This window comes from Physella acuta, unplaced genomic scaffold (genome assembly GCF_028476545.2).
Source record: "Physella acuta isolate Inbredline_101_S28 unplaced genomic scaffold, ASM2847654v3 ptg000953l, whole genome shotgun sequence".
Classification (NCBI taxonomy): Eukaryota; Metazoa; Mollusca; class Gastropoda; family Physidae; genus Physella; species Physella acuta.
Genome location: NW_026732470.1, coordinates 140001 through 156842, shown reverse-complemented (window position 1 = coordinate 156842; position 16842 = coordinate 140001). Strand labels below are relative to the sequence as shown.

At 34.8% G+C, this 16842-nt stretch overlaps 1 protein-coding gene across 1 annotated transcript in view; it reads left to right on the top strand.

The window, feature by feature from the left end:
- Nucleotides 1-11108: 11108 nt before the first annotated feature.
- The window catches only part of LOC131953811 (uncharacterized), a gene marked incomplete at its 3' end in the record, with an annotated part of 37256 nt that continues 31522 nt past the window's right edge, over nt 11109-16842 (top strand). Inside the window, 6 exon segments of the mRNA XM_059317184.1 lie at nt 11109-11224; nt 11365-11486; nt 11691-11882; nt 12198-12317; nt 12562-12666; nt 16686-16808. Coding sequence (XP_059173167.1) covers nt 11405-11486; nt 11691-11882; nt 12198-12317; nt 12562-12666; nt 16686-16808 — 622 coding nt within the window.

Sequence of the window (16842 nt, the reverse complement as noted above, 5' to 3'; positions counted from 1 at the left end):
TGTGACACTTAGCCATGTATGCTAGAAACAGCCAAAATGCTGCAGCATATTCCAACGTGCATGTTCCACTGGTAGGTTAATGCATGATATGAAACTAAAAGTGACTAAACTAAAATGACCTTTTTTCTCCAATAATGTCTACTATACTGGTTATATATATATATATATATATATATATATATATATATATATATATATATATATATATATAACACTTTAAGTGCTCCTTTGTTGAATAGTTTTTAACATGCTAATAGCTTAATTATAATTGTTGCTTTCTCACCACATTACTTTTTTTTGTCAAACACTGTATTAAGGGAAAGACAATGGTAACAATGCAGACAACCACAACCAAAACAACAACAGCTTCAGTACAACAAACAACTACAACTCATCAAACTACAAGTCCACAGACAACAAGTACGACCAAACCAACTAGTACCACAACCACAATGTTAACCACCACAACTATACCACAAACAACAACTACAAAAACATCAAGTACATCTAAACCAATTACAACTACAACCACAACAAAACCAACTACAACAATAACAACTACAACCACAACCACAACAACAACTAAACTAAAAACAACTGCAACCAAAACAACATCTACAACGAAACCAACAACAACTTCAGTCAAACCAACTTCAACCACAACAAAACCAACTACAACAATTCCAACTAGAACAGCAACTAAACTAACAACAACTTTAACCATACCAACTACAACAAAACCAACTACAACAATACCAGCAACAACAGCAACTAAACTAACAACTAATACAACCATACCAACTACAACAAAACCAACAACAACTCGACCAAAACAACAACAACTACAGTCAAACCAACTACAACCACAACAAAACCAACTACAACAATAACTAAACTAACAACAACTACAACCACACCAACTACAACTAAACCAACAACAACTACCATGAAATCTACTACAACAACAATAAAACCCACTACAATGACAACTAAATTGACAACAACTTTAGCCAAACCAAACACAACTGTAACTAAACTAACAACAACTACAATCATACCAAGTACAACCAAAACAACAACTACAACAAAACAAACAACAACTTCAAGTAAATCAACTACAACCAAAACAAAACAACTGCTACAATTCCAACTACAACAACTACTAAACTAACAACAATTACAACAATACCAACTACAACAAAACCAAAAACAACTACATTAAAACCAATTACAACCACAACTAAACTAACAACATCTACAACCATACCAACTACAACCCAACCAACAACAACTGCAATGAAGACAACAACAACTACAGTCAAACCAACTACAACCACAATAAAACCAACAACAACAATAACTAAACTAATAACAACTACAACCACACCAACTACAACCAAACCAACAACAACTACATTGAAATCAACTACAACAGCAATAAAGCCAACTACAACGACAACTAAATCAACAACAACTTTAGCCAAACCAAACACAACTACAACCAAACCAACAACAACCACAAGGAAAGCAACAGAATTTACAACTAAAACTACAGCATACACAACAAAACAAACCACTACTTCAACTACACCAATAAAAGCTATAGGGACAACAACTTCAGCTAAATCAGCTACAGCTACAACCAGACCAACAAGTACAACCAAACCAATGACAACTACAACCAAATCTATTTAAAAAACCAAACTCCCTAAGAAGCTTACCAAGGTAAATCGAAAAGGCTGGTATATTTTAAGCACTATTATTTAGTTTCAGGTGTGTGTTTAAATGCTAATTTTTAAAATTGTTAACCAGTGTCAAATTAATAAACATCATTTAAAATATATAATAAAAATGTAACCAAAAACAAATCTCCTTACAGTTCTAAATGAACTAACAATGGCTTTTTTCTCAAAAAAATATGCTGCATCAAATTTTGCTTTAAAAGTTGTCAAAAACTGTCACTGTAGTTATGACTTAGCTAGTAATATCTTCTAATAATCTAATTGAATAATTTTTAACATTACTTCTACCATTTACTATCAGTAATACATAAAACTTTCATGGTTCGCATTATGAAATCTTATTTAAAAACATTATGCTATCATTTATAACAAATAGTTAAAATTAATATCAATATATATATATATATATATATATATATATATATATATATATATATATATATATATTACTTTCAACATTTTTTACATGCAATAAAGAAATGTGTCACATTACATAGTTTTTTATATCCTATCTGAATTTATGATTTTCTTAAATGCAGATTTAAAAAAAAAAATATTTTCTTAAAATTTGCATTATTTATTACCTGAGGTAATGTCTTTCAGTTGTTAATGAAATATTATAAATGATTTATTTTCACTGTTTAATCATTTACGAAACTACATTTGTAAAGGATGGAATAGTAAATGCCATTTAAAAATGTTTAAGGAAAATGATTATGAAAGAAAATAAACTGTGGACTTGTTTAAATTTAAATGCTACTGTTGCTCTAGAATAAGTTCCATTTTGATGTATATTTTAGCTTAAATTGTTTTTTAATATTATTATTAATTTCAGCAGAATAGTTGAATGCTAGCTAAATTGGTAATTGGTGTATGAGATTTGTGTTTTGTTTTTCTCTACAGGGGTCATCCATAAATGACGTTACGCTTTTCTTTCCCCCCCCCCTGCTCATGTCACACGTCATCGTCACAAAAAGCCAGACCACCCCCTAAAATGACGTCACACCTCAGCAGAGGCGTATCCAGGTTTTCGTTGTAGGGGGAGCGAAAAGAGCAAAAAAAAAGGCGCCGAATTTTCAACGCGTTCTATATATATATATATATATATATATATATATATATATATATATATATATATATATATATATATATATATATATATATATATATATATATATATATATAAAATTACACAATGTAGGCCGACAAAGCAAAAATTATATCAATCTAAACATATATATATATATATATATATATATATATATATATATATATATATATATATATATATATATATATATATATATATATATATATATATATACACTACAACCAAAAACAATGAACGTAACACAATCTGTTTTGTAATTCTTGTAAACAAATTTCTTACATAATCATTCCTGGGAAATTATTTAAGACAAGTGTAATAGGGGAAATAATCACTCTCTTAATATAAATATGTATATATCTACACATTTAATTATAAATGTCAAAACAAATAAATAATTACCGTAGAATATAATGAAATTGTTTAACACTATTCGTCTTTACAACATGTTTTTGTCTATAATCATATGACAGCATAATGAAAGTTTTTAATATCAGAGTTGGTATAAAACCACGCTTTTCGATATAATAGCAAAATATTCGGAATAAAAGCCTACATTTAATTAAATATCCGTCTTTTAGTTCAGATCATATATTTTTAAATAACTACTGCTTTAAAGATCGTTTTTTAACATAGTGATAGCTATGGGTTAGATCACTGTATTGATCACACACCTTTTTACTGGTAATTGCGAAAACAATATTCACAGAGTTTTACGTTTAAAAAGCTAATTTTTTTGGCGGCTTGGTACTTTGGTACATCACTACGCGTTTTTCTACATGTACTTAACAGACAAGTTCGGGGTGGGTTGGGGGGGGGGGGTTCAACTTCATTCACCACTGTCCGGTGACTTTAGGTCAATTATCCAACCCAGTGTATACCTAGGTGTGACATTAATGTCACTCTACACAATTGTGGTGGTGAGGTGTGTGTGTGGGGGGGGGGGGGGGGGGAGATAACCAACTCAGAGTGAACATAGAGTCAGTTTTTAGATGACTGTTCTAAAGATACATATATATTATACAAATATATATTACAGAAATAGATTTAAATAAGTAGCAGTGGTATTATGACAATATTTTTTTTTACAGAGGGGTCCATGGGGGAGGGGGGTTGTAACTGTTTCATATAATTTGTAATCGTAATCACTATCTCCCAAACTGTAAGAATACTACTACTTCATCGTGATGACGTTGTTGACCTTGTCAAAATTTTTCCACCAATGCACAGTTTGCACATCAGTAAATTAAAATAGAGGTGCCACATCAGTTGTTTTTGTTTCTGTATTGTAATTGTTAAAAAATTAATCACACGATTCAAACTGTATATATATAAAGTAATTATGTGTGAAGTTTTATGTATAACATTTTCTAATTCAATTATTCGTAAGCAAATACATTATACAGTTGCCTTAAATGTAACACCCCTCTTGCCAAGTGGTACTACCCGTAGAGGTTTTTTAGAATTTTTAGAATGGCAAACTGATGCAGCTGTTAATACGTGTTGTAAACGTAAACACTACTAGACTAGTACAATAATGTTTAAATGCTGCATGAAAAGAAATCTTGTGATTTACATAGATGTGCCGACCAAAAATATTTTTTTAACAAATATCATTGTTTAAAACTTTGAGTTTAAAAGTTTCCAAAAAGGCGCCACTTTGCTGAAAATTGCAAGAGGGGGAGCGGACGCTCCCCCTGCTCCCCCCCCCCCCTGCGTACGCTACTGCACCTCAGCCTACAACCCCCCCCCCCCTCAAAATCGCAGTTGAATTTTTTTTTAAACATCTATATTTTTCTAAAATCTTGTTGAACTATGTCAAAATAGAGTATTTTAATCAATTCCTATTTCAATTTATTAAAACGGTTTTCTAAAACGCGAAATAGCGTCTACAATTCTTTTCCTAACATTGTTTTTTATAATGCAAACGTGTGACGTCGCACCATCTGACCCCCCCCCCCCCCTCCACCTCATCACAAACCGTCACAAAATTACGGACCCCCCCTTCCTCCCTACGAGTGTGACGTCATTTATGGATGACCCCATAGTGTTTTGCAGTTTATGTGTATTCATTTATTATTACATATGAAGCCATACATCGTATAATGAATTACATCGTGTTTTAAAATAGTAATTATTGGACTATAATGAAATTTCTAAAACATCGCTTTGTTTATTTTAATATATTATAATTTAAATTTAATGCCTATCGTATTAAATTAATTATACTTTATCTTCCACTTCTGTAGATCAACAAAGACATTACTTTATTTACTGCTAGGCAATTATCTAGTTAAAATATCATTCACCTTTGTATGTGTCATTCATCATCACGTACGCTGCTATTTTAAATTAAAGCACACGCAAATATTATTCCAACTAAAACCTTTTTTTTTCTTTATTTGTTGTGTTGAAGGTTTCCATTTGCCATTGTATTATTTACTGTAATGTAAGGTTTTTATTGGTACTCTCACTTTAAGTAAAACCCCTTATCCCGCATGGACGTCATAAATTAATGTCCTAAAGCAGGGGTCTCCAAACTTTTCAGTCCGAGGGCCGCATTAACTATCAAATTTTAGTTCAGGGGCCAGTTTCTTCCTGGCATGTCTTTTATTTTTCTGGTCAAAGTTCCTCAGCCATCACCAACAAACGTTTTTTTCCGTGGACAAAATATCTCCGCGGGCCGGATAAGAGGACCTCGCGGGCTGCATACGGCCCGCGGGCCGTAGTTTGGAGACCCCTGTCCTAAAGAGATTGGGTGGAAGTTAGGGACAAGGACAAAGAACAGGGATTTATTTAGGGTTAAAAGACAATAATGGGTGGTTGTAATGGGATATTGGCTGCCGGTAAAAAAAAACCTGGATATAAACCCCCTGGATATAAACCCCCGACTGAGGTTTATATAAGGAAATAATAACGATGATGAGAACCAAAAAAAATTAATTATAGTAATGTAATTTTTAACGACTAAAAAAAGTTTCTACATAAAAGTATACTATTAGAAAGTCAAGGTGTGGCCTTAGTCGTATTAAATAAAAAAAATCGCGCATCGACAACACCTTAGAAATAGGTCATCCATCTTTTGGAGCCGTGCGGATCAAAGCAACACATTTTTAACAATACAAAAGATGTGAGAGATTCACCGACGGATGCTTGATTCATATCCACCTTGGCACACAGAAGCATGGTATAAATATAACATCAAATGTATTTCTCCACAAATCGTATAACTTCTATTATGATTGACCTTATCAAACAGGCAAAATCGCTCCAAGAGGTTTATTATACACAGATGAATTCAGGTCACTGGTTACGAAAACAGAAAAAAAAATTTTGAAAGCAGCGCTCGAATTTAAACAGCTGTTAAAAATTTTAATAAGCCCATTATTATTGAGTATTTGAGAGGCATCGCGTACAATATCTCTTTTTTATGTTTAATAAAATACTGTTTTTTCTAAAGTTTGTTTTGTTTTTAATTATTAATTTTGTTTCTCGTCATATTTTTGTTTTTTCTTTATATAAACCTCGATTGTTTTTTTTTGTGTCCAGGGAATTTATATCGCCGGGGGTTTAAGTCGAAGGGGTTTAAATCGATGGTTTAGGTCCAGGGGTTTATTGTCCAGCGGGTTTTTGAACGGACACCTGGGATATTGGATTGTTGTCCCTTTGCAGCAGATAGACCATTTGCGAGCTGGAAACTGGGTCTAGTTTATATCTTAAGCAGAAACTGTGTTTTATTTTATTTTGAGTGCTTTTAAAGATTGTTATCATAAAGGTGTTTTTAATTACCTTTGAGAGGAAGGGAAATCGTTGTACTTTAACACGCAGATATGGAAAAAAAGCAGCCCAAAGTTCAAGCACATCCGTAAAATAGTTTAAATATGACGGACTGGTTGGTGCAAAGAATATATATAAATATTTTATTTCTTCCTGTGAAGGAAAAAAGAACATATTTAACTACAGCAAACCGACTTTGTTATATGATGTTGCTTCTAGGGAAATGTACCTTAAGGAATATTATTAGCTTATAGAAAATAAATTCGAATCCCCCCCCCCCCCATTTTTATTAGCATGTTTAAATCAGGTTTCTGTTAGAATAGGATGAAAGTAGGGTAAGAGTTAAATCGGGTTATTCTAGACCTAGATGTGACTAATAAATTCACAAACTGTAGAATTCTAGAGCAAGATTTCGTTACGGTATATTACATTAATATTACCGAGTTAAATAAAGCCTGGGTTTCTTTTAGATATTTTGTCAAGGGGAAGGGGAGTACTAGAAATTTCTGGTTGAATTATATGTTTTCTTTTGTTTTTTCGTGAGACGGTGGACATGCTTGTGAGGGGGTGGGCGTCAATGTTTCACTTGAGAGATATTTAAAAGAAAAGAAAAACTGAATAAAACGTCGTAGTAAAAGATTCCCTAAGGTGAGAAATATGAAAGAGACGAAAACTACCGGCGCTGATCTGTAGAAAAGACGTAGACCCTGCTTAAACTTTGCTGGAGCTTTACCTGCCAACGCTACTGGGCTACAGTACAACATTAGCGCACACAGCATTAAAGAAGTTTTATAATTTTGATCATCTATATATGACGTCACGCCTATTTACGTATTTTTACGTCCATCCTCCCCTCCGTGACAAATTGTCACAAAAAGCCAGACCTCCCCCCCTTCAAACAAAAATGACGTCATACTTCAGCCAACAACTCCCCTCAAAATTGTAGTGTAAAAATTTATTGTTGTTTCTAAAAATTCTGATTGATCTCGATCCACATAGATTTTTTAATTGTTAAAATTAGTTTTCTAACATAACTTTCTTATAATGCAAAAGTGAGACTTCACACAATCTGACCCCCCCCCCCCCTCCGTATCACACACCGTCATTACGGACCTCCATTATCCACCCCCACTCCCCAATAACAAACATTTCTGATTGTAAGATAAAATAGTTACGTTTTCCATCAATGCTTTTAAAAAAACCCATTAAAAATAAATTTAAAAATTTCCTAGCTATACGTCGACTTTAAGTCTTCTAAATTTACACTTGGTGACTGAGATAAGTTTCCCTGGGCATCGACGCATGACTTAACACCCCCAGTCATTCAAATGTGGGGCTGCGGGTTGAACATAAAATATCATAAGGAAAAGTGTGGGAAAGACGGACGTGGAATATTACAGGGTTGTGCCCTCGTCAATTCACTTCCTGCAGCTTGGCTGTAATTACACTTATGTCGGTACAATGAGATTTTATTTTAGTTTACAGAAAACACGATAAATTTAGCTAAGTCATTGAAATAATATAAAATAATATAAAAATTAAAATGAAAAGTTATAGGAATACAGTACTTATTTTTTGACTCAAACAAGGGCTTCAACGATACACAAAAGGGAGGGTACCTGTCGTTCCAGCACACACAACACACACACACACACACAAGCCGGGGACATGTAAGGGACGTAACAATTAGATGTTTTTGTTAATGTTCTGATTTAAACAGGTTTTTACACAGTACATAGCTACAACAAAATAAATTAAAATAAACGACATGCTTATTTCTGGTATTTTCTAATATTCAATTAGGCATGTTAGGTTGTCGTCGTTTTAATCGTGTAAATTAAACGGGTATGTAAGGGGTCGGCGTGGTCGAGTCGGTAAAGCTCATGGTTGCTAAACTGAAAAATCTCGTGTACGAACCCTCGAGCAGATGAGGCTCTAAAATTAAACAACTGCTGCATTGTAGTATGTTCTTGGTTGGACATAGACTATGGAAGCAAATCCAAAAAGAAAAGCTGGCTGAAAATCAAAGTCATTGTAACAATGGGGATCCCTTCCAATACCAAAACCGCTAATCAGATTAAACGGGAAAATACCAGCTCGTAATATGCTTTAAAGGCGGTTGGTCATAGTGCAGACCACACTATCCCTCGATATGCCGAAATCATTTTAACAGGTTAACTCTACTTCACCTGCCCGATTGACAGCAAGGTACGAAATATAACTTTTACTTACTATTATTTGTATTGATTATTAATATTTATTAACATTAATCTGGTAAACCAATGCTAAATTAAAAAAAAAACTAGCTTATTTGCATATAAACGTTTTTGTGTTATACACAGAGTTTCTTCCAGGCACCTCTTCGGGGGGGGGGGGGCTTTGCACCCCCCCCCCCCCTCGAAAAAATTCTACCGCCCCCCCCCCCCCCCCCCGAACGAAACGAAATGTATATAATTTATATAGAAAATATATACTTTTAATAGTGTCCGCCCCCCCCCCCTCCAAAGAAAGTCAACCCCCCAGAAAATTTCTAGTGCCCCCCCCCCCCGGAGAAAAAAGTCTGGAAGAAACACTGGTTATACCCAACGAATGAATGTCATGTCTGGAATCGAAAACTTCCTGGTGTCTGGCACATGATCAAGTCACAAGGGGGCACGCTTGGTTAACTATCCGTATCGAATGTATTTTAATGCTCTAGGTGTGTCAGCTCAATAGTTATGTTTCTATAATTAGGATAATCATCAAGCTTAACGTACGTATTTGTTATTTAGCCGATCCTTATATAACTGTTTTAATGATTTTACGATTAGGCTATTTTTCTTGACACAAAAAGATCAGTTTCATATACGTTTTAATCTTGCTGGTATGATAAAAGGAAGCAACTGTAATATCTTTACCTTAATCTACATAAAATGATTTTAAAAGAAGCGATGCATTTCACAGTAAGTATGTTGTTAGATTGTATATGTGTGGACGTCAAAGCTAGAACTAAAGAAGCCCAAATTTATTTTTGTGAACAATATTACAGTCATTTTTTTCACTTTTTCTCATATCCTTAGCTTCGGGTATAACGGCTTTCCATTACGTCTTGCATATAATCATTCGTACGTCATGTTTGAAATATGTATTATTGCATTTGATTATTTCTCATTCTCGTGCCTTATATTTCTAATTGTATATGATTTTTTCTAATCAGAGGTGTAGCGACCCATTTTGGCGCCCGGGGCGGGGGGGGGGGCGAACTATCGATTTTGCGCCCCCACCCATTTATATATAGATATTGACGTTAGCGAAAAAGCCGTCCCCCACCCCCAACCCTCCATTAATTTGAAGAGGTGGGAGCTTTTTACCAATCACATTTAATTAGGTGTCACACAAATTGCTGTAGACAACATTGAAATCAATCAGCAAAGTCACGTGGTAGTCCATTGTTTCAACTTAGACCAGTATTTTGGTGTTACCGAACCCCACGAGATTTATATGCATATTCGCCGAACCCTTCGTAATACTTTTATCATCCGCACTGACAGAATCCAATCATAAATCATGTGTGTCGGGTGTGGGTTTTGACTTCCGCCGAACCGATGGGGTTCGATTGATATAGATCCCATGTAACAAACCATTGACTTATACCAGAGGTCGGCAACCTGCAGCCCGCGAGCCGCATGCGGCTCTTTTTTGTGTAAATATGCAGCTCTCCAGTTCCATAATAATTATATTATCTTTTTCAATACACAATAAGTTTTATACTGTAAAAACAAAGATAACTTTTAACAAAATGAAAAACAAAGAGAATAGGTGGAGTAAAACGTATATGGACAGCTGACAGTCGCTGTGCGTTAGCACTTTTCGTTTCTTTGAGACTTTTATCTCCAGGATGGTCGTACTAAAATTTCCAGGAAGGGGGGTGGGGCGGCCATCGTTAAAGGTATATATTTTCCAAATGAATTCTATTTCTATCGGGGGGAGGGAAACCCCTTTTACCCCGCCCCTCATAACATGCCCGGAAGAGGCTCTGGGTATTGGGCCCAGCCCCACTACTGTGCTGTGGCCAACGCCGTGGCAATGGCTCCATGCTTTCAATTACCGAAGTGCATAAAAATGATAGTGGCTCTTTAAAAATTTGGAAATTTTGTACATTTTATTTTTTGGCTCTTCCGTCTCAATACTGTGTAAAATTACGTTATACATCTCAGAATGAGCTTTTTTTAAACCGACTTTCTCGCCCTACACAACACAAGCTACGCCTCTACTTCTTATGTCACGTGGTTCATATCACTTATGATATTTAAATGTTATTACAAGTAAAAACATCACAGCAATGACATAAGATTCCTTTATGTTAAAACTTGATCTACTTCCCTGTTGCCTCCCCTTTACAAACTGGTAAATACGCTGGTTCCGACTGGCTAGGCTTCAGGTATCCCGTGGGTAACCCAATGTTTTTAAATAGCGTGTTTGTTATATGATTACCGTTGACGCTTGAACAAGATTTGTGCTCGTGGGAAATATTATTCTGTTTTGTGTTTGTGGCAGAAGTTTAGAAAAGTCTCTCATTAAAATAAATTACAGTGTAATCATTTTGATTGATTTACAGGTAAATTAAAAGCATGAAACTATTATAGACAATACGTATTTTGGCTATGGTATGTTATATTAAATTATCGCCGAGGAGTTTATATTTAAATATGTCTTTCTGAGAATCAGTTTACAAAACTTAATTTTCTTCGACATTAGATGCTGGTGACATAGATAGTTCTCCTGAATGTAAAAAAAAATGAAGTTTACAGCCATTCTGTGTGTTACTATATGTATATTTGGAGTGATATGTGCTTTGGAAAGAAACGAAACAAATAGTGGTAAGAATTGTATACGTGTACGTTTGTTTTTGTGCGTATTTATGTTAGAGATAGTGTGTATATATGTGTGTTGTTTAGCCTACTCATCTTACTTTTCAAATAACATTTGTAAATTAAAAAAAAACATGCTGTTAATATATAGATTATACAACACTGTCCTAAACAACAATGATGATCATTATTTGCCTTTTTTATTTTTTCTAGAATATAATAATGATTTCGACGATAAGAACATTTCAGCAAGTAATATTGAGGCGCTAAAGGATCTTTTAATGAAAGATATAGAAGAAGAATTCAAAAACGATTTCTTGATTCAAACAAATACAAACATCAGTGACATGATTGACGAAGATGACTGGGATATGGAAACAGGGGAAACAACTGTAAACGCTACAGGTGATTTTCAAAAGCTGCTTTAGCTTTATAATCTTTTTTTTTTGGTGCCGAATAGAATCTGGTAACCTGCGAACACACTCACACACTCACACATAAACAGACAGACAAACAGACACAGACAGACAGACAAGCGGACGGATGGACGGACGGACGGACACACACACACTCACAGATACACACACAGACACACAGACAAACAGACACACAGACACACCGACACACACACCGACACACACACACAGTAAACCCCAGTGCACAATTTCTCACGCAAGCGTTAATGCACTTCTAATTAGACTTAATATTCGTTGTTTTCAGTTTTAATGCAGAATGAAAGTATTAGCAATTCAAGCATAGAACTAGGAAACCAACACCTACTCTATGGGAACCTGTCCGTCCTTTTAGAAGAGGCAGCGAGCACCACAGAAGAGAAAACAGGTTCAGATAAAAGTTGTTCTTTTTTTATTTGAATTTAAATGAAACTCCGCCAGTATCCTTTCAAAAGGTGTTTTTTTCTCAAGAATTCAAATAAACGGTGTGCTTATAGCACAATATCAAGTGTCTTAATTTGTCTGCTTCTGTGTAACAATATAGGAACCTATATATGTATATTTTAACGATTGTATTTATTACGTTTTTTATTCATTCAAAATTAATTATGTTATAACTGTTTCTTATGTAGTTATAAACGCGAATGAAAGTAAGAGCAAAGAAATTACAGGTATTGGAAACCAGCAACTGCATGAGGATTTTACAGAAACGATGAACACCACTTTAAACAATACAGGTAAGATCAGATGGAATGTTCTTTCTATGGGGTATACTGTAGCTTTGGTATCTAATTTATGTTCAGTTAGACCAGGGGTCTCCAAACTACGGCCCGTGGGCCGGATGTGGCCCGCGAAGTCCTATCATCCGGCCCGCGGAGATCTTTTTGTCCAAGGAAAAATCGTTTGTTGGGGATGGCTGAGGAACTTTGCTTAGAAAAATCAAAGACATACCTGGAAGAAACTGGCCCCCGAACTGAAATTTGATAGTTAATGCGGCCCTCGGACCGAAAAGTTTGGAGACCCATGAGTTAGACTGATATATTGTCTTGAAAATAAACAAGTGCACCAATTAAAATTTGAACATTTCTTATATTCACACTTTTTATTATCACACTATTAATCACACGCTATTTCTATTACTGACATTTAAAACGAAACATATTAAAAACTGAGATGTTTCATTTTAAAATTTAAAAACAACTTGAGTCTTTATTTTTATAAAACCTGCCAAGCAAAAAAAATGACTTACGGTTTTGGGAATGATTCCGTGACCTAGAGAAAAAAAACCCATGTGCTGGAACCGTGTTCTTATCGTCATGCACCAGATACAGTAAGTCTAGTATATTATATGTCGTGACGTGATCAAATTTCACCTTTAAGTTCTGAATAACATTACCAATGTCAAGTTCTGCCAGGGTGCGATAAAAGAAAAAAATACACACAGCGTTAGATTAAAATATCAAAACGTTTGTGCTTTCTTGAATTAACCTAATAAAGAATGCAGTATTTTCTGACGGTCAATTAGGCAGGTGAATTAGAGCTAACCTGTCTTTTTTATCTCGACATACAAAATCAATAGCGTGTGATCTAAATTTTTATCAATTTCCATTGCCTTTAAAAACTTCAGTAACGCATCCATTCGAGTTAAGCGGACTATCGGGCAAACCTACATACTAGAGTTAGGTAAATCGAGTCGAGTAGTTTAGGTAAGCCTTCGTAACGCTGTAATGTTTTCCATTTAATATTGTGTGTATTTATAGTTGATTTAACCCATATTATCCCAAGGTCTCAAATTTTTATAATTTTTTGATATGGTTTAGCTTTTGGGCACTGAATGAAAGAATGACTATAGATTTTTTTTTAAATCAATACTTTTTTAAATATCGAATTTTTTTAAAAACGTCCCATAAATGGGACGCTAGTAACGAACGGCCCCATGTACATTTATTGAAAAATAAAATCATTTATCACGAAATATGGCTAATCACGCAAAAATTAAGCTGTATACTGATTTTGTATTGTTAGACCAATGATTACATTGTTTAGGACAGCTAAAAATACTGATAATGATCAATTGGATTAGCCATACCATGGTCTAAAATGCAGAAATTATGTTCAAAAGTCTAGTTTTCTTTCAATCTAGCATCCATCAAAGTGAATAACACTTGGAAATAAGTAAAGCTGTGACTAGTACATCTAATTATACACACATGATCACAAATATTGTTATTATTCACCGAAACTGTAATATAATTAAATATAAATAATTGATTTTTTGGGGAGCGTACTTGAAATTTTCAGGGATGGGGACTTAAATTTCAGGGGAAGGGTGGACATTTGTAAAAGTATGTATTGTATATAAATTCCATTTCGTTCTGGGCGCAGAGCCACTCCCCCCCCCCCCTCCTCCGAAATGATGCCTGAAAGAAACTCTGACCTCAGTGAATTTGCAAAAGACGATCCGGTCTAGTCCCAGATGTCATCCAGCCATCTTCTCTTTTGTTACCCTCGCTATTCCCCCCCCCCCCATCACAGGTGTACATTAGGACATCAGACATCTTATTTCTACGGCACGGATCCGTCTCTGGGGGCTTGTATTGAGTGTTCATGGCTCTCATCCATGTATCCACCTCATTATTCGAACAGCTCCCAATATAACACCAGGAATCTCCTTAAAAAGTTAACAAAGTAAAACTGGTATCGGGAACCTTTGGAGGGGAATATTATTGGGGCATGACAACAGTACACAGCTAATTCACATTTCTGCTATATGTAGCTTAAGCTCTCTTATATGAAGAGTCTTTCCATCTGTTATTAACCAACCCCCATGACTGAATCATTTCACCTAAATCGTGGCCATTGTTATTATTCTGGTTTTTTATAATTTTAATATCACGCGCTAGTAAATTTAAGCAATACTAAATTAGTTTATATTCAATGGTATTAAATACTTAGGTAAGTGTAATTCTGAAAACTTAAAAATAAAATGTAAGTTTTTCAATATTTGCAATTTTTTAATACAATAATATATAAGAAAATATAGCTCAATGCCATAATTAAATATCTATAAATACCACTTAACACCCCAAAGTCAACAGTTAACAAAGTCAACAATTGTTTAACCATAAATAACCATTTAACATAAACATTTGCATCTGTGTTTCTCGCTAGAGACCAATAAATGTGACGTTTGTGTAACAAACTACATGGGGCCATTCGTTGCTAGCGCCCCACTTATGGGACGCTTGTTGTACACTTGATATAACGAAGTAGTAAAAAAAATTGTTACTCTTAAATTTTTATCAGATAGAAATATGGTACTGCTACAAGTTTCAAATGTATTTTGCACTTAAAATGTTAATATTTTAGAAGATATGCATTTTCCTGTGCGCATGTTTTCTTTTTTCCGCCATTTTGACAAGTCCTGCGAATCCGGCACTTTAAAATTTTTCTAAATTAATTTTTTTCACAAAACACACACAAATTCAATAGTCTAGCCATTTTCAAATACAATGAAACATAATTTGTGTTTTAACTAGTTTTTAATAAATTTTAGCAATTTTTTTTACAAGCGTCCCATAAGTGGGACGCTAGCAGAATATGGATTAATTAAGTACGTAAAGCTGTGAGCGAGCACATGTAGACAAATCCTAAAACAGCATGCCCCTACCAAGTTTAAATTACAGCTGTTCATTCATGTATCTATAAAAGCGTTGTATTACCCTATTTGTAAATCTTATTAAAACAGAAACGTATCGGCCACTTTGCTGCATAAGAGTTATTTGACATACACACACATACATCAATAAATATATAGGGACATAAAAAATAACGCTAACATTTCTATATAAACGAACGAATGCATTTATAATGTGTGTAAAGTTTTTTTTCGATTACACAGAGACGTAGCGAGGGGGCGGGGGGGGGGGTACATATGTCCCCGGGCGCCAAAATGCGTCGAATAAACAAATTAAAATGTCATTTTAGCTGCATTGTTGTATTATAAATAGCTTAAGCGGGGTAGGGGTGTAAATCGAAAGTTTGAGGGAGGGGGTGCAAATCCCGAGGGGGGGGGGGGGGCACCAAATTGAAAGTTTGTCCCCGGGCGCCGGGAAGGGTCGCTATGCCTCTGCGATTACAAGCCACCTAGCATAAATATATATAAACAACAGTAAAGGCTATTGTAACACATAAAAGGTGTAACCATCTAAGGGTCATAATCTAACTGGACTGCGGGCCTTGTTAGTCAGCTAGTTCTCATGTGTGTTGTTTGCTCTCGCAAGCGAATTGAACCGGTATTCTGTCGAGTCATGTGTCCTCCTGGTTATCGGGGTGGAGTGAATGAGTCTTTGAGCTGTCGTGTCCTGATGTTCTGCTACAAGTAGCTTGAATGGAAGTATATAGAACAAATAGGTCGTCAAGCTAGTCATCATATATTTTCACGTCAATCATTATATCTTTTAGTTTGTCATCATTGCCTCCATAACTAACTATAAGTCAAATATGGCAGATTAGCCATAGTTCACCTCGTTTACCCGGTAGTGGTTTGTGTGACAAGTGGCTACGCTTAGCTGTACAATAAAACGTGTCTCACTAGCTTCACTCAAAAAATCGTGTTTTTTGTTTTCTCTGAGGGTCAGCAATTAACTCCAGTGGTTGACCACCACCAATATCACAACTGAAGCTCTGTTACATAGTAATACGTAGATTAATATAAAATGATTGTTTGATTAATACAATTTAATCACTGAAGCAGGAGTCAGACGGAATACTTCCAACACACCAAGTGAGGAGAAACTAGATGTAACAACTAGGAAGCCATTATGGTCAGAGTTGTTAGATGACGTTACTGTCGAGGAAATATTTATAGAAATTACAGGTGTGTTTAAGGTTATTTTTAGAAGATTTTTTTA